At 43.2% G+C, this 22,102-nt stretch overlaps 1 protein-coding gene and 1 long non-coding RNA gene across 2 annotated transcripts in view; one reads left to right on the top strand and one right to left on the bottom strand.

Moving 5' to 3' along the window:
* LOC140904938 (uncharacterized) overlaps window positions 1-22,102 on the bottom strand; it is a 53,121-nt gene that overhangs the window by 8,151 nt on the left and 22,868 nt on the right. The window contains exon 2 of the long non-coding RNA XR_012156683.2: window positions 6,656-6,823. This is a non-coding gene — a long non-coding RNA (uncharacterized LOC140904938). The remainder of the gene's footprint in view (window positions 1-6,655; window positions 6,824-22,102) is intronic.
* LOC140904936 (pentraxin fusion protein) lies at window positions 886-21,976 on the top strand. Its single transcript, XM_073327327.1, has 11 exons — window positions 886-1,145; window positions 2,261-2,415; window positions 5,190-5,234; window positions 6,954-7,001; window positions 7,718-8,003; window positions 9,790-9,944; window positions 11,239-11,274; window positions 14,103-14,388; window positions 15,100-15,254; window positions 16,634-16,711; window positions 21,369-21,976. Exons 2-11 carry the CDS (start codon window positions 2,280-2,282, stop codon window positions 21,974-21,976), a joined length of 1,833 nt encoding a protein of 610 aa, XP_073183428.1. The 5' UTR covers window positions 886-1,145; window positions 2,261-2,279.

Raw genomic sequence — 22,102 nt, 5'->3', positions numbered from 1 at the left:
TTTACAGACTTGGCCACTGATCCTGCAATGTGTTATGTGTGGGCAGAGCCCTGCAGAAACGTGTTGAATTCAGTGGGACTCTGCATGGACATGGGACTCTACCCTTGTGCAGTTCCCCACTCATTATTGATCTTTCTTCCCACTTGATCAGTCACAGGGACCTTTAATTATTTGTTCTGCCAGATAAGAGCCAATGGTAACAAAATGTTCCTCTTTTTAGAACAATTCTGATTGGAGAATATTGGTGCTCAAATGAGTTTAATAACCCTCAAAATCCTTCCATCTCCCAGAATAGGGGAGCTGTCCATTTTTCAGACACAGAAATTGAATATTTTGTTTGCAAATAGAGTGAAAAGGTCACTATCCAACCATGTTACATACCCTCTCCCTGCTGCTTATCCTAGCCTTGAAGGGACTGTCTACTGATGAAGGTAAATGCTATTTAGAGATTATTCTTTTCTTTTATTTCTCCCCTCCCTGTTATCTAATTATTTTAGTGGGAAGGATTCCTATAAGCAGGCCAAGTCCATCACTGCCAGATGCAGCTACAGAACCAGTGGTGTGGTACCCTCTTACATGCCATCTGTTTTCTCTGTTGACCATTGACAGACTTGATCATGATTCTGAAAGACGCTTTTAGCTCCCAAATGCAGACAATGGAATGCACTCCCCTACCCGAAGACCTTCTAGCTAAAATGTTTCCCTGAAAAGAGTTTTACAATATTGCCAGCTATTCCTTCAGATTGTATCTGGGAAAGCGTTCCCTTAAGAATTTCTCTGCCAGTGCAAACAGGGTTTGTCATTCAAAACTTTAAGCTCACCTGCAGTAAAACAGGGTATTCCTGATTATTTCCTGCAGTTCCTGAAGTGGCACTTGAAGGTGTAGCATCCCAGTCCAGCATCTATGACAAATATGGAAACCCTGGCAATGCCATTGATGGGTCCCCATCCAGTGATTACCTGAGAGGCAAATGTAGTCACACGGATTTAGAAATTAATCCATGGTGGACACTGGATTTGCAAGCAAGGGTTCAAGTGTTCAGAGTAAAGATCACCAATCGAGGAGACTGTTGTGAAGAGCGGATAAATGGGGCTGAAATCCGAATTGGGAGCTCGCCGGAGAGAAGCGGCACAACAAATCCCAGGTAATATGCTCTGATGGTCTGAATGAAAGCGCTTGAGCACACAGAAGGAAATGTAGTGGAAGTGGTTAGAACAGACCTCAAATGGTTTTGTTGCTCATAATGATTTTAATTAAGCTATGCTCAGTTCCCATTGGCCAGCACAACTGCCTCTGTTCATACCACTTGTGTTTGTGCGTGTGTTTGTGTGTGTGCTTTTAACATGCTTTAAAATGGTTTCTATCAAGCATGATGTGTAGTTGGGGTTTTAGAGGCTAAAAGTAATTTCCTCATCTCTCCTGCTAGTAATTGCATGATCAGCTTTTTGCTCTCTTAAGACTCTTGATGCTGCACTGGAAGTGAGAAGCACAAACCCCAGCATTCATGCCGAGTCCCTCATGGTACTATTGTGTGTGAGTGCAGAGGACCAAGCTAGTGGCTCCTGAACCAAGATTGGTCCTTTAATTAGACTTTCACAGTTTCTTTCTCAGAACCGCTTTCCCATGGGACATTGATTTAATGCAGTGTCCTCCAAAGTGCGGTGCGCGCACCCCAGGGGGTGCGCAAGACCATCCCTGGGGGTGTGCAGCGGGAGGAGCGCTGCCGAAGGAGCAGTGCTCCTGGACCTTTGATTCTTCAGCGGCATGCTGGCGGCAGCTCAGCTCTCCCTGCTCCGTCTTCGGCGGCAGCTCTTCTTCTTCTTTGGAGACCACTGATTTAATGAATCTACAGTATCGATTTAAAGAAAGCTGTTGTTTAAAATGATTCAGCATCAGATTCTTCCACTCTTATGAGTATTACCTGGAAACTCCTTGAGGAGTGAGGTACTACACAATGTGAGTAAAGGTGGCAGAATTTGGCCCTAAAGATCCTCATGCCAAACTTGTAGAATCAACCTTATCTATAGCACTGCTATAGATGACACTAGAGTAAATAGTCTGTGTGTGTTGTTCTGCCTTAATAGTGATTCATTGTTTAACAAATAACTGAGGAAAAATAAGATGATGATGACATTTATTTGCTGAATTATGGGGCCACTTTGTATTTTTCATCCTTCCCCCACCTCCTCCCGTGATCTGAGCTATTGTTGTTGTCAAAGTATAATAATAATAATGGCTATTAATATGGTTCAACTCCAGATGTGCCCAGATCGACTCCATGGGCCCTGGGGAAACACGCTCATTTGACTGTGAAGGAATGCAAGGGCAGTATGTGACTGTGACCATCCCAGGCACAGGAAAATACCTCACACTGTGTGAAGTCCAAGTGTTTGGTCTACCAGTAAATTCTTCTGGTAAGTAGAGCATTGCTCCGATGGAATGTATTGGCTTGTGTTCCGATGCATGGCTCCCCTTGGCTGGAGAGAATCAGATCTACATGGATGTGTGTACATGCTTTAAACATACTCAAGTGTGTGGTGTGCTGAAAAGGACACACCAGAAATGTGGGAAAGCCTGTTCTGCTGCAAAGAGAGTTTTGATGAGGTTTGTGACTCAGTGAAGTCTCCAATTTGACGTTGAGCACAGAGATGGTAAACAAAGTGTGAGACGCTTGGAACTGTGTCAAGGATCGGTATGAATGTTGTCCGACATTTTTAAAGAACGGTTTGTGTCTGTCTGTCTTTCTCTGGCTGTGCCTACACGAGCACTTTTGTCAGTAAAACTTATGTCACTCAGGGCTGTGAAAAAAACCACCCCCAGATGGACATATGCTACACCGCCAGAAGCTCTCCCATTGACATAGCTACTGCCGCTCATTGGGGTGGTTTAATTATTGCAATGGGAGAGCTCTCTCCCTCGGCACAGAGCGGCTAAATGGGAGACTTTACAGCGGCACAACTCCATCGTTACAGCTGTGGCGCTGTAAGACCTCTAGTGTAGACATAGCCTCTGTTTCCTTCCATCTTTTTCCTTGGCTTCCCTGGTTTTCTGTGCCTTATGCTTGGGTTCTGGTTTTAGTGTATGCTTCTGGGAATTTTTGTTTGTTTGTTTAATTTTCCTTCTCTGCTCTCATGAACTCATTTTAAAAAACTCCAGTTCCTGAAAGACAGCCATTTATGACTTGATTTTTTTTCCTGCTTCCCAGTTGTTGATGTTTACCGATGTCTATAGATGTGTAACATACAAAGGAACCCTGAAACTGACTATGCACAAAATGCTGTCAAATACACAAAGGGCCTGCACATACTCTCATTGGAGTCAAAACCCTCCTGGACTTAGATAGTGTAAAACTTAGGCCACTGTAAACAAATGGGGGGGGGAGATAATCTCATTAGATGTTACCCATTACCAAAGTAACAAACAAAATTGCAGACAATATGTGATTTTTTTTTCTAGTTGACAATGTCCATTTAACTAAGAAACTAGGCTTGTGGCTTACAATTTTTCCAGCATAAAATACCTGGCAAAATGCTGTTGGGAAACATAAACCCTAAAATGGTGCTAACAATCCTGAAACTGTTTTTGTCTCCTAAGGTATTTTCAGAGGAGTCAGGGGCCCAAATCCTAGTGAATTCTAGTGGGCTTTGGATGACTCACTGCCTTGGGCTTCTTTGAAAATTCCAGACTAAAGAACGTTACTATCATTTTGAATTGCCTGGCATTGTTGCTGAATGAAGATAGTTAGTGGGCCTAAAAAGCTTGCTGGGCTTGCAGGTCCTCTTGTCACCCGTGAGAGTTGTAGACAGTCAATAGGTGGACGCACCATGTGGAGCCAAGCTGGCTCTGAGCTAACCTTGGACTAAGGGTCTGGCTATACTGGAGCCAGAAGGTGTAAATTCCAGCTTGAGGAAACATACCCACACTAGCTCTGATAGAGCAAGTGCACTAAAAATAGGAGTGTAGCCATAGCGGCACAAGCGTGGGAGGGGCTAGCTGCCCCAAGCACGAACCTCTGGTCTTAGATAGAATCAGATAGCTTCTCAGAGCTAGCATGAATATGTCTCGTAAAGCTGGAAATGACACCTTCCAGCCCCAGTGGAGACATACCCTAAATTCCTTCTTTATCACTGCTGCTGCACCAGCCTCCAAGACGAGCTCCTTTTCTCTCTTAGGGACTCTGCTGCTCCATGCCATCAGGTGAGTCCTTTTTATGCTCCTGCTTAAAATCAGGGTGAGCCACAAGACCAGACTGGACGGTGCACAGTCCTTGGCACAAAAGCAGGATGCTGCCACCTAAGGCTGGGTGTAATTGGTCTCTATTCTGGAGCTGGTGCAAGCTCTCTGCTCTCCACAGGCAAGCTGGCTGGCTGACCCTCTTGAGCCAGTCACACATCTGAGAGAAGTGTAAGGTAGAAGTAAAGCAATGGAATGACTGTTTCAGCTCCCTTAATGAATATTCTAAATGTAGGTGTGTATGACAGAGGGCATCCCAGAAGTAGGTGATTCCTTCCCAGACTCACCTTCACTTTATATTAGAGATCCAGAAGAAATGCATATAAGTCTTAGTTTGTTTCATTGGCCATTTTTGTGCACTGCTATCAGGCAGGCAGACTGGGGAGTTAGTTTTAGAGATGGTTGGAACATTTTTGACTACATGACATTTTGTTGAAGTACAGTATGTGATTTTGTCAAAGTCAAAACAGATCGGTTTTGACAAATGTTTCACTGGGAAGGGTATTGAGGTGGGGGCAGTTGTTTTTCGTTTTGGTCCAGGGATCTTTGGTCACTTTTGACCAGAAAGAGACTGACTCAAACTGAAAAAGCGGCAAAGAGTCATGTGGCACCTTATAGACTCACAGATGTACTGGAGCATAAGCTTTCATGGGTGAATACATCCGACAGGACTCTGCCGCTTTTACAGATCCAGACTAACAAGGCTACCCCTGAAATAGAAAAGTTCTGGTTGTCAATCTGAAAATGGATGTCACACAATTCTGTTTAGTGAAAACATTCAAAAGGTTGTGGGTTTGTTTGTTTTTTTTCATTCCAATGTGGAACGAAAACAAATTTAGAAACATCAAAAGTTGTGCAAAATGGAATTGTTGTCCTCTGGACAGCACTAGTTTGTGTCAGGATGGAAACTGAGTATTTTTTGTTTACTTTTGCTTTCATTTTTGTTCTTTTGTAGACCTCATGCTCAATGAAACTCTGGGCCCAAGGATCCCCAATGGAGGTAAGTTAGAATCTTATAAGAAAGATGAAATGAGATGCAACAGGCCTGGTCTACTTTGCTTGCTTCACTTCTATTTCTTAGATGTCTCCAGAACCAGAAGTGATTCTGTTGGGTAAGAGGAGAATCATCAAACCCAACTGTGTCTTCTCCCTTTGTCCTGATTTTTCTTTCTCCTTTTCTCAAATCTTCCTTGTCTGTAAATCAGCCTCTTATCACCTTCAGAACTTTGCCCATGTATGCCACTGGCTTGATTTCACTTTTGATACAAACTTCATCCAACTTTACCTTCATTTCTTCACACTCTTTAAGTTTTGCAACTCCTTTTGGATCTTAGCAGTTACAGAAGGAAAAGATCTGTTAGATGATAGCCTATCTTCCTGCCAAAACATAATATAATCATTAGCATTCATCTAGTGTCTTACATCTTCAAAGTTCTGCATGTAGATTAATTATATGTGTATTAATTATTATTAATAAACATAGCCACACATTATAGAACTTATTAGATATTAAAGGGATGCCAACTTGAGAGCCAGTCAATTTCAAAACATGTGTTAAAAGTAAATAGATTTTTACTATCTAATTTTCTTGTTTTTAAAATGTTTTTCTCTTCCTTGTTGCTGTGTGAACAATGCATCCAAACAGAGAATATAGACTAATTGTATGAGGGAGACCATGAAATTCATGGTATTGTTACCCCTTTTACCTGAACGTGTTAGCCAGTATTTGGAGTCTTGTGTGTTGTTGACATTAGGAGAAGAAACTGATTATGGAGTCAGGTATTTCTTTGGAGCAATCCTGGTTATTTACGAGGCATGTGCACAGAGTCCTGTTTCCCAGAACACAAGAGGAATTAAACAGCAGAAGGCAGTTTCCTTGCTCACAGTTCCAAACCACTGTCCAGCCAGCACTGTGCCCCAAAAGCTCTCCCTCTTGGCTTTGTCTTGTTGAAAGAGCTCCTTTTGCTGTCTCCTTGGCTTTCCTGCTGCCTTATCTGCCTCCTTCTGCTTCTGCTCACAGATGCACACACCTCCACCAAACAATATCCAGCCAACTGTATTGGTATTCAGTTGCCAGTGAAACCCCTCCAATCACATAGCTTAGCTTCTGACCAGCCTTGCGTATGGTCTGTGTTTTGTTTGTGGTCCTTCTTGTTTCAGTTACCTTACTCCAAAAAGGAGCTTAACTGCTTACCTTTGTCCTAAACGAAGGGCAGCTATCATAGCCACCAGCTTCAGCCAGGTTCCACCCAACCTCCATTATAACAATATACAAAGTGTGTAAAATGCACAAATTAAAGAGAAAAATAGAGAACAGAGAAGAATATTTTTCCTGTAGTCTCTTTCAGTTCAAGTAAACATAAGTGTTAGTAGCGAAACAATTTTAACAGAAAAATTTGATTTTTTATAAAGCTGACATACCTGTGAGCAGATCCTAGAATAGATCTGAGCCAAATGGTGAAGAGGTGGTCTCCGCAGATTTCCAGATCCTGGAATATGCAGATTGCTGCTGCCCATTTTCTCCCATGTGCACTGAAACATTGACCTTGCCTGGGTAAACTACCAGGAAGTGAGGTTTCTCTGTTATGCCTGCTGGGGGAAAGCAGCAGAGAGAAGACATGGGCTGTGCTCTAGTACTGGGAACAAGGAACATGCAATAGGATAAATGATCCTTGTCCTCAAAGGCATCTTGTGACTCCTGCTCTGCTTAATTTTTCAGATCATTTTGAAACTGACATATGGATCACTCTGAATAACTCTAGAGCAGGTAAATATTGGAGGGTTTTTTTAAACATGATACTGGGTTCCTGAGCAAATCATCATTGTGGTGTCAGGTACATCCCCTGCTACAGCCTTACTGGGAAAGTAAAAATTTCTCTTTGTGGGAAAAATCATACGTCCCCACTGGAATAGTTCACTTTCCATTTGCACAGTTTTGATCAGGGCTGTCTGCCCGTCAGGTAATTTTGAGCCCTATAGAAGAATCCTTAGATTGGAGGAATTGGGCAACAGGAGCTACAGAAATGCACTCTATATCTGAACCATAAAGGTGATATTTGTAATGTAAAATCCAATTCAAAATCAATGTTGACCTTTGAGTGCTGCATTTGCAGCCCCCAAAGATGGAAGTACTCTTGATCCCTGAGCAGAGAGCAGTCCGAGTTTCCCTCAGGTAGTTCCTCACTCTCTCTCCAAGGCATTTTAACCTGATGGGTTGGGAGGGGCAGGCTTCATAGGGGTGATAGGAAAGTTCAGTTTCCAGGCCCATTCAGTCCTTGGCTTCTCTCTGCTGAAACTGCAAATGGTGACCAGAGCTGAGAATTGAACTCCTGTCCTTGAGGAAATGGACTGGAACTCTGGCTCATTAACTCAGTGCATCTTATAAACTGCCACATTTTCTTTCTGTGATAATCAAGCTGTTCTTACTCTAGCACTTCTCTCCAAAGCAGGTGATGCATAAGAACTGTGTTTGTTGTTTTACAGCTCCTAATGTAGCCCTGGGGAAAACAGCCTTCCAGTCTAGCACCAGAGAGATTGAGGACAATCCTATGAGGGCCACTGATGGATCTTTATTGAACCATTTCCCGAGCCAACAGTGCTCACAAACACGCAGAGAGTTCCAGCCATGGTGGACAGTGGATTTGAGCAAAACATTTATTGTGTCCTCAGTGGTGATCACAAATCAAGGTGACTGTTACAAAGAGAGGATCAATGGTGCAGAGATTCGGATTGGGAACTCATCAGAGCTTGGTGGGACACTGAATCCCAGGTACTGGTCTGTTGTAGTTTGCGGAAGTATTTGAGCATGTAGAAGAAAACTGAATGAAAGTGACTGGGTACCTTTCCTGTACAGGACTTGAGCCCAGGTTTTATGTGCAGTCTTTTCCACGCTCCTGCAGAGTGGTGAAAAGTCAGTCTTCTCAGATGGTCATTTCCCATATGTGAGGATTTGTTAGTCTCTAAGGTGACACAAGGACTCCTTTTCTTTTTGTGAATACAGACTAACACAGCTGCTACTCTGAAACCAATCCAAGTCTTGTGCATCAAACGATGCAAAAACCTTTTAACTGGTTGCTAATCAAAACCCACCAAAGTCAAGAAATATATAAAATTCTCACAGCATTTAGTATTGTACTAATAATGCTGTCACACTTACAAACAAGGGCAGATTTGGTGCCCTTACTCCAGGTGAGCTGCACCTTACACTGGAAAATTATGTTGTGTAAGAACACAGCCCTGAGAAGTCATGGTAAATAATTACATGTTAAGCAAAACTGCACTCACTGGCCACAGGACTGTTGTGTTTAACTTTGTGTCAGTGGGTCATGAATAACCCAGCTGACATGATGATGAGTGTGACAGTCCTTGCATATAGCGAAAGCCTGATTCTTGTCTATACTAAGGCCCCTTTATATTGCTCTGACAGTAATTTACCCTCATTTTAAGGGATTTTACACTGTCAACAGCATAAAGGGGCCTCAGTATAAACGAGAATCAATCCCCATCTTGCTAGTTACCATAACTCCTCAAAGTCATGTTCTGACACAATGTAATTTCTCAGTGTAGACAAGTCCCTAGATGATGCTCCAACCCTTCCTGCCACTGCTTTCTTTTTGATCTCTCAGGTTAGGGGCCACACAGGTTATCAAACAATTTTTTAATAGATAGCTAAGGTACATGTTTTAATAGTGATAGAACAAACTGCCAAGACAAGTGTGGATTCTCCATCTCTTGAGGTCCTCAGATTAGGACTGGCTGCCTTTCTGGACGTTAGCTTTAGCCAAACAAAAATTAGTGGGCTCAATACAGGGGTAACTGGGTGCAATGTAATGGTCTGTGATATACAGGAGTTCAAACTAGATGACCTAATGGTTCCTTCTGGCCTTAAATTCTATGAATAAGAAGAATCGCTGAATAATGCTGCAGAATGCAGTGCAGTTCAGAGAAGGCAGGGCTTCAGCCTCTTCTGCTCCTCATGCCCTTATGTCCCCAGCCAGACTCTCTGTCCTGCAGACCTCCTAAAACAGCAGCTGGACAAGATGAAGAGCTGGAGAATGGCAAGAAAATACAGTAGCTTTTTGTTGTTGTAGTTCCTTTTAAAAAATGATGCAATGCAGAGAATTATGCGGCATTGTGACTGAAAAATCAATTCTTTGGTTTTCTGAGTGGCTACAAAGCACGTGAGGTCCCTGTTTTTGTGGTAACCCTGCTTATCTTGGCTTTGACATTCTTAACCATACTACTGCATGAACGGTGTTCGTGATTCACTGACTTCATTTTAATAGCTACGTCATTTAAGAAAATCATTAATAGAAACACTTTTAAGTGATCAACTGAACCTCATGGCTGAGACATTTGAAAAGGCCTAAGGATATGAGGAACCCAGGTCCCTTAGGCCCTTTTGAAAATCCCGGCCAACATGTGCTTATTTCAGCGCGTGAGCATACAAGAGATGGGAGCTTTCATTCCACAGATACAGACTTCATGGTGCTAGTGCTCTCTCAGATTCACAATGCATAACCGCTCTCTGTGAATAAGATCCTGTTCATTTCCAGATGTGCTACAGTTGAGTCCATGGAGCTTGGGCAAACACTCTCATTCGACTGTCATGGAATGCAAGGGCGTTATGTGACTGTGACCATCCCAAGGCGAGCTGAGTACCTGACTCTGTGTGAAGTGCAGGTGTTTGGTCTGCCATTGATTTTCCCTGGTGAGTACAGTTACTGAATTCACACACAATAGATTTCTGGCTGTGTCTGGGGAAAGTTCCCCCCAAAATTTACTGGAGCCCTGTGCAGAGGGAGTGCAGAATGAGCATAAAACACTATCAATGGGGTAAGTGAGTAAAAAAAATCTGATTTAAGGCTTTTCTATACAGAGAATTCATGCATGGTAAGATGGGGTGTAAATCTACAGCACACTAGCTGTCATGCACTAAAACTTCCATAGTGTACTTTGATCTACTCCCTTTATATGCTCCCTTTGTACAGATATGAATGACTACACAGGCTGCCAGGCAGTGGAGAATCAGGATCATTGTCTTTTCATAGGAAGGTAGGGTCAAGGCCAAAGCACTGAAAGGGGATGTCTAAATCCAAAAGAGGTACATTGGGAGATCTCCTGTGGATACTGGAACTGATTGACCTTAGGGGGTCTGCTCTCCAGCATATCTTTGATATGTTTCATTAGGCCTTTTGGTACTGTTATTGTCCACCTTGGCCTTCAGCCTTCCTGTCCAGCCTATTCATCAAGCATCACTGGCAGCCACTTTAATGCAGTCCTTACACCCAACAGTGCCAGCCAGGGACAAATAATTTCAGCCAGATGGAAAACACCAGACTGAGATGAAGGAGGGGAAGGTAATAGTGGGATGAAATGCAGCGTCAGACTGACCAGACAGAAAAGGCTCTGGATCATTTGACTTTTTCATAAGGGGCTAAATGAGCGATGATATATTGCTTCAGAATAATTTAGTTCTAGGCAAAAGGTAGACAAGCACCATATACTTCAGAGGCAAGGTGTTGGGTGCAGCGTAATGAAAAGTATACCAGCAATGTTAAGGCATGATGTGGCACAACAAAGCCCCGTGCCAAGGGCACAACGTTTAATACCCAATAGGAAACATTTATCCTGGGGTGGGGGGGGATGATCACCCACATAACACTATACATCTTCAAAATGCTTTACAAGCAATGAAGTCTATAGGCAGATCCCCTCAGTTTTGTGTTAGATGTCAATCACGAAATCAGCGTCTGGGTCCAGTGCCCCAGAACCCTCACAGGAGAGACTTGTATGTAATGCAGCGCTGAGCCAAAGGAAAGCTTGGATAAGGGAGTAATTCTGAGAAACCCAACAGTAATTACATGTCCAGGGGCAAAATTTTGGATCTGGCATCTTTTTTCTTTTGAAAAGTGGCCCAGTACATAAGAACAAACACATTCATGCTTCCCTTCTGCTATGTGACCAGCTCTGGTAATGATTTGGTTTTTTTGACTATGTTTCAGGTGAAACACTCCGAGCACCAAAGACAACAACAGGAGGTAAATGCTGCCAATTTGATATGGATGATGGAATACAGTTAGACAGACTGGACTCTATGTTCACTTGGCACAGGCTTGCAGAGCGACTATTCAGCACGTGCTTTATAGAACCTAGAACAGTGGTTTTTAAACCATGGGTCGCGATCCAGTACTGGGTGGCAGAGTGTCAGGCACTGGATCGCAGCAGCTCTGGTCAGCACTGCCAGCCGGGCCGTTAAAAGTCCCGTCGGTGATGCTGCCCGGCTAAGGCAGGCTAGTCCCTACCTGTTATGACACCGCGCTGTGCCCCACAAGTGGCCAGCAGCAGGTTCGGCTCTTAGGCTTGGGGGCCACGGGGCTCCGCATCCTGCCCTGCCCCTAACACCCCAAACCTCTGCCCCAGCCCTTAACCCCTCCCACACCCCAAACCCCTCATCCCCAGCTCCGTTGGGTCATGGGCATCAACAATTTTCTTCCACTGGGTCACCAGAAAAAAAGTTTGAAAACCACTGTCCTAGAACACACACTTTATAGTCCCAAGCTGTAATAGAGAGAGCACAAGTCTATCATTTGTTATTCTACACATATATGGAAAAATGCCTAGCTCGGTGGCCTATAAATAATGCTACTAACCTACAGCAGGTAGCAATAATATTTTGCATTCATACAGTGCATTTCATCCAAGGATTTCAAAGTATTTTGCAGAGGTGGGTGTTATATGTATGGAAAGGAAACCTGAGGATCACAGAAATTAAACAACTTGACCAGGCTATAAGAGCAAGTCCGTGGCAGAGTCTCCAAGTTTCCTGACTCTTAATCACCGTAACCACTAGACAGTTTCTGCCTACTTGTTCAGCTCCTGCCTATATGCAGAGCATGCTGAAACTGCAAATCTCCACTGCATTGCTAATACACACCTATAGTGAGCGCTGATAAATGGTGCCTGTGAAAGCGTGCAGAAGCCTTTTGGGAACTGAGCAAATAAATCTTCTCAGAATACACAACAGGAGAAGTCTCATCATCCGTTCACAAGGTGTTGGGGCGTATACAGGCCACCAGGACTGCAGAGGTAGCTATAGGCGGCTACATGGGAGCAGTGCTTCCTCTTCACCCTGGGTGAAATCTCAGCCCTATTGAAGTCAATGTCAAAATTCCCATTCATTGCAATAGGGTCAGAATGTCACCTTGTGTTCCTGGCCAGGCTGAACTGTTTGTTTTCTAGCTTGTATGGCCACAGGGAGACTGCCAAGACTCATTAGTAAGGCTACGTTTTAGTCACAGGTAGTTTTAGTAAAAGTAACCCCCCTCCCACACTGAAATGCCTGCTGCTGCTGGGGAGGGGGGTGGCCCAAGACTGCCCCAGCAATGGTTGGTGTGGCTGGCCCAGGTGGCCCCCGGGGCCAGTCACACTACCCGGCCACTGCAGAAGTCACAAGGTCCCGGAAAGTCACGGAGCCATGACCTCCGTGACAAACTCGCAGTCTTACTCATTAGTAAACCAACCAGGCATGGCAGATAGCCTCGGATTATGCTGCCCAGCCCATCAGAGAGCATTTACATGGTGAGCCTGGCGCGCTGTGGGAGGGAAGCGGGCAGGGTTGGCCACCCCCACCCAGATTTGCTGCTTGGCTTGTACTGAGCATGCTCACACAGACTGAGCATGCTCAGTAATACTGCTGAAGCTGGCTGCCCTCACTCCACCCCCCCGCCCCCCATCGGCAGGCATGGGTCACCTCAAGAGTCTGTGACAGGAGCCAGAATAGTCTGGGACAATTAGCAGTGCTTGATAAGGTTTTCCAGACCTCATTTAAGCTCAGCCATATGAAATACAATATAGCTGGTGCTTGCAGATTGGAATGCAGCACATCTTAGTCTCCAGCTTTCTCTTTACTAACACTTCATAGAGGTTTTGAGTTATCTTTTCATCACTACAAACCTATAGCACGCACAAATAATATCTGTCCACAGTACACCCTAATATCACATGTCACAGGGAGAGTGCACCAGTGTATAGCGCTGCCTACAGCAAGCATGCCAGTAGCATATTGTGACAGGCCCTGATTCAGGAAAGTGCTGAAGCACGTGCTTAAGGCCATCCCTATTCAGGAGAGCACTTAAAGTTAAGTCCTGTCCTGGAAAAGGGATGCTTTCCTGAACTGGAGCCATAGCAAGCAAATCAATATCCCCTATAGTGAGCAACTATAAAGTGAGCTGGGTGCAATCCTGGACCCATTGAAGTCAATGGCAAAACTCCCATTGACTTCAATGTGGCAGGATGTCACTGCTTGAGAAGAGGCGAGGAAAAGAGCTGCCAGTCCTCCACAGTGCTCTGCAGACACCTGATTCTATTAGTAGGGCAGCCAACCAACCAGTTTTCAGTAAAAGATGTGTCTAAATTGAGCGAGATTAACCCACGCAATGTAGAGCGTCGGTGGAGGTATCTGACATCCCAGAGGCCAAGCATGTCCAGTCTGTGCTGAGAAGTGGCTTAGCTTGGCTTGACAGTAACCATGTGGCATGGCATTTGCCAGCTGTCTCTCAATATTAGAGACCGGATAAATAAGGATCAGCAGATAGCTGAAGCAGGCCTCTGCCTTATGATTTTGATAGGCTAGATCTTGACTGATTTATTTAATCTACTTTATTTTGCAGCTGTGGGCATAGGGGTAATTCTTTCAATAAAATGTGTAGATCTTCGGCTGTTTCCTTATTTTGCCATTAAAGAGCTGCATTTTGTATCTCTTGGCACTAACTCTTACACGTTCTTGGGCTGATTACCTTGATGAAGCTACTAGTCTCCCTGGTACTACACCTGTAGTAATTTCACAACCAACTGTCTTTCTTTCCAGTCCCAAATGTAGCACCACATGGTATTGCCTCCCAGTCCAGCAGATATATGTACTCCTATAACGCTCAGAATGCTATCGATGGCTCTTTATCTGCCAACGCTTTGATGGGACAGTGTACCCACACACATAAAGAATGGTCACCCTGGTGGAGGCTGGATTTGAAATCAGAGCATAAAATCTTCTCTGTTGCATTAACAAACAGAGGAGACTGTTGCAAGGATCGGATAAACGGTGCTGAGATCCGGATTGGGAACTCTAATGAACAAGGTGGAATAAAGAATCCCAGGTATCCTTCCTAATCTTGAGCTGTCATTGCAAGAACATACCAAAATCAAACTCACTATGGGCCAAAGAAATATGGAATGAATTAGAAGCTGTTTCTTTTTCCCTTACTAAATACTAGTTATGGCTAGAGTGACAGCTCTGGAGAACGACCTTTTATCCATAGAATGCATGCAGTGGCCGTACGTATGTTACCTATACCATTTGCTACCACCTTAATGTGGAGAGACCATTAAAGAAGTAAGAAGGGGTTTTGGTCTCCATGCCTAGTTCAGTTCTAGGTCTTTTCTAGGACTCTCAACCACTGTACCAATTAGTGCCAGTTGTGGTGGTGGTTTTTCTGATGAGGATACCCATCCACTAGGAACTGGATTGAGCTCACTAACTCATTCTGGACTCATTCACAACTCCAGAGTGAAGGTTGCAAGATGTTCTCCATTCTTTGGCCTGCTTTCCTGCCTACTCTAACTTACAGGAAAAGTGTAGTTTCAGATTGTTTTCTGCTCAGTCCCAGCCCAAAGGAAAAAGTCTGAAGCAAATAGAACTAGCCATTTTTTTTAGTGATGAGAATGACAAAAGGAGCATATGTCTGTGTTTTGTGCAACCCTAACTCAAAATGTAACATCTTTTAAAAATTCAAATTGGTCATGGATTTAATTATCCATGTATAGTGCAACAGCTCATTATCTTTTAATCAGAGTGCTATTCTTTCCAGATGTGGGACAGTTTTCCGCATGGATTATGAGGAAACCCTCTCATTTGACTGTGAAGAAATGCAAGGGCGGTATGTGACAGTGACCATTCCTGGGCGAGCTGAATACCTCAGTCTGTGTGAAGTGCAGGTCTTTGGTCTGCCTGTAAGTCCTTTAAGTGAGTACATTGCTGAAAATCATAATGTCAATGCAAGGATAGAGATGCAAAAAACCATAAGATTTATCAATCAGATGTAAAGTCAATCAGATGTAAAGATTTATCGATCAGATGTAAAGCTTCCCTCAGGCTAATGTCTTCCCTACACCGGAGGTTTGCCTCCATCCCAGCCATCACTAGCCACCAACCAGGTAGCAGTACCAGTGCACACCCCTAGTGTAGCCAAGCTCAACCGCAATTTGCATGAGTGCCATTTATGTCTGCTTGAAAGCAGTTTGCCTTGGCTATATTTGGCATTTGGACAGGTGCAGTTACACTGTTGTCCACCCACCAGTGGCTGGAGTTGAGGAAGATTCTCATTGTTTGTAGGCAAGGCCTGCAGCCAGTGTAATTCTCCCACTGCTGAGAGGTGAACTTCTTGAATGATTAGCCTTATTTTCTACTGTGTAACTTAAATCTTAATGAGGACTCAGTGTTTAATTACCAAAATCCAGTCTTCTGGATTCTTTTCATGTCCATTCCACACACGCTGATGCAATGATTTCTAACAAAGTCCCAAGGATGATTAAACTGAAAAAGTGCAGAATACAGGGATGGAGAAGCAAATAATCAAACCTGTGTTATCCTACTTATTTCTGTGCCAGGAGGAAGGATACAATGTAATTTCCTTTAGAGACAAACTTAGCCTCACGGCACTATCTTAATATAAATAATAATCAATCATCATAATCAGAACTGCTTATTTAACTCTGTTCAGACAGGATTTGTCTCTTTTTAACCCAGTGGTAACTTGAAATTACATTTTTAAGACCGTGCCCTTTTGGTTGATAGCCAACCTTCTGCAGACCTTGTTCCAGCAAAGCACTTTGGCATGTATATAAATTTAAGTACTTGATTACTCCCTATCAAAATTGATAGAACTGCTCACATGCTTGATGTTTTGCATGTGCTTAAATGCTTTGCTGGGTCAGAGCTTTAATTAAAGCCCCTGTGAAAGAATGATTTTGCGAGTGGTGAAGATTATCATTTTTTATGGGATTGAAAACCTGCTTCTGAAGCTAGAGGTTTGAAAAGGTAAACTGTTAGTTGCTTCAAAAATGGACTTTTGCAAGATGGAGACGCTTAACCTGCATTGGGGAGAAATGGTTCTTAGGGTCTGAAATGACTAGAGAGTAATTACATTTGCAGGTTACAAAGGGATGAACACACCTTTTGAACCACAGGAATTACAAAAGAGAAAGTGATGTCTAATCTCAATAGACTGGAGCTGGCCCACATACAAGTAGGAAGGGACCCGCTATGCTAAATAGTTGAAGGTAATTTGTGTACCTCCAAATAATAGAAGGTAATAACAATACTGAACATGTCATATTTCCCAGGCTACCTGAGCATTGACGCTGACTGGCTGATGCCACTTTCCAAAACAAGCCCTGAACGGAATCCAGTAAAACAGAACGGTAAGTCTGGTTAATTCAAACGCACACACTCAAAACTTAGGCTACATGAAGATCAATTCCTCATTTAATGAAGAATATTAGGAGATGCTGCAGTTCTGTATATGTAGGAAAAGGCAAGTAATAGATGTGGATGGTGTTTACTGTTTGCTCAGGATGAGACAAAAAAATTATCTCTAGAAATGCTAGTTAAACACCTCATTGTGCAGAACAAACTGGCAACAATGTGAAATAAATTCCTTTTTTATTACTTGAAATATACTTTGCAAATTTAAGTCTCATTACTTAGCTGGTGGATATTTCCTTAGACTGAAGATGCTCTTCCCAGTTTAATTAATAGCAGTCATCTGAACTGGTTGTACCTGAAAACTGGGACCTTTGAGAGGCTGGTGAGGCCAAAGATTTTAGAATATCTTCCCAGGAAATGGCTTTACACCAGGGGATGATTCCACTGGCTCTTGCCTGGAGTGGAGTATAAAGCAGAATTGTATTCCTGGATAAATGAAAAACATAACCTTAGTGGGTAATTTTCATGTGCTTCTGCTGCCACCAAACCATCTGCATTACTTCATCTGTATTACTACTTGGGGCATAGAATTCTCTCTCCTCAACATTAGTTATAATCCAGTGACAGAAAGTTATCACAGATGGATCACTGTTCTCCACAGTTCTGATTCTTTATAATCTATAAAGTAATTGTTATAAAACTATGGAGATTTAGAGGGTTGTTCTTATTTCTAGTGTTTTAAATTATGCACTAAGGAAAAAATAGCAGATAGATCAAAATCAGGAGTGGAAAATACAGTATGTAAACACTTACTACAGGAGCATATATGTGATATACACACACACTCTCTCCCTCCCTCTGCAGTATAAATAGATTATCAGTCTCCCAGATCACCCAAAGTCCTCTTCGTCCACTGTTTACACAGATGACTGGAGCCACCCTATTGATCACCCTTCCTTTCCCAAGCTTTCTCAGGAAGGAGTTGTGCAGATCTGCATCTCCATTTCCCCTTTCCTACAGGTTTACAAGGGAGGCCAAATTATTTCCCCACATGTGTTCTTCACCCATCCCCAGGGAAACACAGCATCTTCTCTGTCTAATGGGTAATGAACAAGATTCAACTGAAAGTTAGGCAGGATGATTCCGTGATGTCACCCAAGATTCCACACTACAGGGCTAACGTTCCAAATTCTCTGTAGTAATAGCAGATATCTGGGGCCAAATTCTGATTTAGGCACATTTGGCTTCAGGGATTAGGCTGGCTGGCTTCAGGTCACCTTCAGTGAGAACCTCTTGTTCATTATTATCCCCGAGTTCATGTGGCAGACAAGATCACTGCAGATCCCCCAGGTTCGCTTTAATACCATTCCTCCTATAAAGCTTATGCTTATTCCTCACATACACAGTGCTAAAGCACATGGAGAGGGAGCGTTGTTCTACACTCCATGGGATCATGGTTGCTTTTACACAGGAAAGAGAATAATGAGAATGAACACACAGAAAAGAACAATGAAAAATGGTAGAACTCTGGAGAAAAGAGAAAGGAGGGAGAGAAGCAGATAGAGATTTTAAAAGGAGAGAGAAGAAAAACTGGAAGATGGAAAGGAAAAAAGACAACAAAAGACAGAAATCTGTGTTTTTATTAAACAAAGAAGGTGTTTGAAATATTGCTGATGCTTTTTGATTTATGCTGCTTTCAGTAGTGGCCGAAAGTAATGTAAAATCAATGGCTCTGCCCTCCTGGGAATACCTTTAGCACAGGGGCTTCCCTGGATGGTTCTAGCTACTTACCCTTCCCCCAAGCATCCTCCCTATCCCCCACAAGCTCTCTGTGCCACCACCTCTCACAGCCCCCAGTGTAGAAGGCATCCAGTGGGAAGGGGACGTGGCCGAAGCACAGATGCACTGTGGCTAGTCTCAGGTATAGCAGTGGCCCCTAAGGACTGTGGTGGACAGTAACACATAAATTATTAGGGCCTCTCTGAGGCTATTTTAATTTATGCCAGGAGCCAGGTAGACCCCCACAAAAGCACCAGATTGTGGGGAGCCACATACATGGAATAAAGCCACCTTGCTCCTATTCCCACCCCATGCCTGTATGGAGCAGAGCCTCCTTCAAATAGTAAAAACAACGAGGAGTCCTTGTGGCACCTTAGAGACTAACAAATTTATTTGGGCATAAGCTTTCGTGGGCTAGACCCCACTTCATCAGATGCATGGAGTGGAAAATACAGGAGGAGTATAAATACATGAAAACACGGGAGTTACCTTACCAAGTGCGAGGTCAGTCTAACAAGACGATTCAATTAACAGTAGGATACCGAGGGAGGGAAAATAACTTTTGTAGTGGTAATTGAGAGTGGCCTATTTCAAACAGTTGACAAGAAGGTGTGAGTAACAATAGGGAGAAATTAGTATGGGGGAAATTAGGTTTAGGTTTTGTAATGACCCAACCACTCTCAGTCTTTATTCAGGCTTAATGTGATGGTGTCCAGTCTGCAAATTAATTCCAGTTCTACAGTTTCATGTGGGAGTCTGTTTTTGAAGTTTTTTTGTTGAAGAATTGCCACTTTTAGGTCTGTTTTTGAGTAACAATACCCTGTGCTAAAGGTATTCCCAGGAGGGCAGAGCCATTGATTTTACATTACTTTCGGCCACTACTGAAAGCAGCATAAATCAAAAAGCATCAGCAATATTTCAAACAACTTCTTTGTTTAATAAAAACACAGATTTATGTCTTTTGTTGTCTTTTTTCCTTTCCATCTCCCAGGGAAACTGAAGTGCTCTCCTACTGGTTTTTGAATGTTATAATTCCTGATGTCAGATTTGTGTCCATTTATTCTTTTGCGTAGAGACTGTCCAGTTTGGCCAATGTACATGGTAGAGGGGAATTGCTGGCACATGATGGCATATATCACATTGGTAGATGTGCAGGTGAACAAGCCCCGATGGTGTGGCTGATGTGGTTAGGTCCTATGATGGTGTCCCTTGAATAGATATATGGACAGATTTGGCACCGGGGTTTGTTACAGGGTTTGGTTCCTGGGTTGGTGTTTTTGTTGCGTGGTGTGTAGTTGCTGGTGAGTATTTGCTTTAGGTTGTGGGGCTGTCTGTAAGCGAGAACTGGCCTGTCTCCCAAGGTCTGTGAGAGTGAGGGATTGTCCTTCAGGATAGGTTGTAGAGCCTTGATGATGTGCTGGAGAGGTTTCAGTTGGGGGCTGTAGGTGAAACCTTCAAATAGTAATGACATTTCACACTTTATATAGTACTTTTATCTGAGGGTCTCAGAGCAGTTTAAAAGCATTAGGCATTGCTACCTCCCGTGCCCCCTTGAGGTATGCAAGTAGTTTTATCCTCCTTTTACAGGTGGGGGTAAATGAGGTTAAATGAGGAAAAAAGGATAAGTAATGTATCCATGTTCAAAGGGTGAGTCAGTGTAAGATTGAAAATAAAACCTAGGGCTCCTGATCCCAGCCCCTTAACGTACCCACCAACTTTCTCTTCTCGGTCTTAATTACATTGTTTGCAACTGCAGTGATATACTCATATTATTATTTACTTCCTATTGTAACATGCTGCCCCTGGATGGGCGGTCAGCAGCGAACCTAAGACCTCTACACCTAAAAGCATGAGCTTCTACTGACTATCTCCTCAAGAAGTACAGAGAGCTAGAGCCCTGCAAATCACGGATATCTATTTGATATCCGGAGACCATGTTTGCGGATCATGGATCAGATGCGGATGCAAATTTTGTATCTGCGCAGGGCTCTAAGGAGAGCCATGAGAGAGTGTGGGTTACACTATAATAATTTTAAAGGTCTAGTTTTGGGCCCAAACTCTGTGACAGTGTCCCTTTAAATTATGTCATGTTTAAGATATATCAGTGATAATTTGTATCCTGCACTAGCTGAAGCAAAAACCTCAGATTTTCTTCCTCTTTAACAGCTTCTGTTCTTTTTTAAAAGCTTCCATCACAGACTCCCCTTCACCCTCAAAGGGGAGAAAAAGCTCACATAAGTACTGTTATCCTTTCCTCTGTTTCTCAATGGCAGGGGTTATTATTATTATCTTGTACTACCATAGAGTCTTGTAGCTTTAGTGACAGACCAGGACCCCATTGTGCTAGGTGCTGTACAAACATAGAACAAAAAGATGGTCTCTGCCCCCAAAGAGTTTACAATCTAAGTATAAGACAAGAGACAGCCGCTGGACCATCCTTCCCCCTAATATACTTGAGTATATGCCTTTTTGAATGGGTGATCTCATCAAAGCCCAGCCACCTCAGAACATGTCAAGGTTCACCCATCACTTATTACGACTGAGCATGATCACACACGTGACACACCATTTGGCAATACTTATTCAAACCACCCTATCATGCAGCACAAAGGCTGTGAAGGAGAATGAATGAAATCACATATTGAAAAGTAAATCCTTTTCTCTTCAGCTGGTATCACACACTTGGTTTGAAAGGTGGACACGTTTGTGGAAGGTTCTTCATTACTTCTGGACATGTTGCCTTACTCACATTCTGTCTTCTCTCCTGGTCTTATTCTAATCAAACCCATTCATGCCTCAAAGAGGGTCATGATGGAAGAATTGCAGTTGCTGTGGGATAGGTGTGATTATAACTAGCTATGATTTCTGTCCTAGGTCTCCTTGAAAAAGCCTTTATTTTCCCGGAAGAAACAGACAATAGCTATGTTGTTCTGTCTCCAGCACAGCCCTTGAGTCTTGAAGCATTCACACTTTGCATGAAGGCGGCCTCAGAGTTACCGCCCAATCGAGAAATCATTCTTTTCTCCTACCGCACCAAGTACTATGATGAACTCAATGTGTGGCAAGAGTTTAATGGCACTTTTAGTTTGTACCTGAGTGGTCCTGGAGTGCACTTCACCCTCCCCAAACTCAATACCTTTGGGAGTCACATGTGTGTGACCTGGGAATCCAAATCTGGTCTCACAGCCTTTTGGGTAAATGGTAAAAGGAGCCTAAGAAAAGTGCTGAGACCAGGGCATAGGATCCAACCACAGGGCATTGTCATGCTGGGGCAAGATCCAGACACATTTTGGGGCAGCTTTGAGAAGGCCCAAAGCTTTGTGGGAGAAATAAGTGACCTTTATATGTGGGACCATGTCTTATCACCCTCCATTATCCAGAATGTTTACCTGGACCACTCATTTCCCAAGGGAAATATTTTTGATTGGAAATCATTATCATATGAGTGTACGGGAAATGTGATTGTGCCATCCAAACTGTAACTGAGTGTAATGTGAATGAAGGGGCTTCAGACATTCTAATGTTTCATTTCTCCTATGCATGCACAAGAAATAAAACAGAACAAGGAATAGAGTGGAAAACTCTAGAAATTTGTGGGTTTTTTCTTT

The sequence above is a fragment of the Lepidochelys kempii genome, chromosome 1 (assembly GCF_965140285.1).
Source record: "Lepidochelys kempii isolate rLepKem1 chromosome 1, rLepKem1.hap1, whole genome shotgun sequence".
In the NCBI taxonomy this organism is placed as follows: Eukaryota; Metazoa; Chordata; order Testudines; family Cheloniidae; genus Lepidochelys; species Lepidochelys kempii.
Note: the sequence above shows the minus strand (reverse complement) of the source record. Positions and strands in the feature narration are given on the sequence as shown.

Excerpts from the sequence above, each read along its gene's own strand:
- LOC140904936 (XM_073327327.1), top strand. The coding sequence starts at position 2,280 with ATGGGCCCTGGGGAAACACGCTCATTTGACTGTGAAGGAATGCAAGGG. Across the intron at positions 7,002-7,717 it reads TCTGAATAACTCTAGAGCAG|CTCCTAATGTAGCCCTGGGG; the intron begins GTAAATATTGGA and ends GTTGTTTTACAG. Across the intron at positions 8,004-9,789 it reads GGTGGGACACTGAATCCCAG|ATGTGCTACAGTTGAGTCCA; the intron begins GTACTGGTCTGT and ends GTTCATTTCCAG.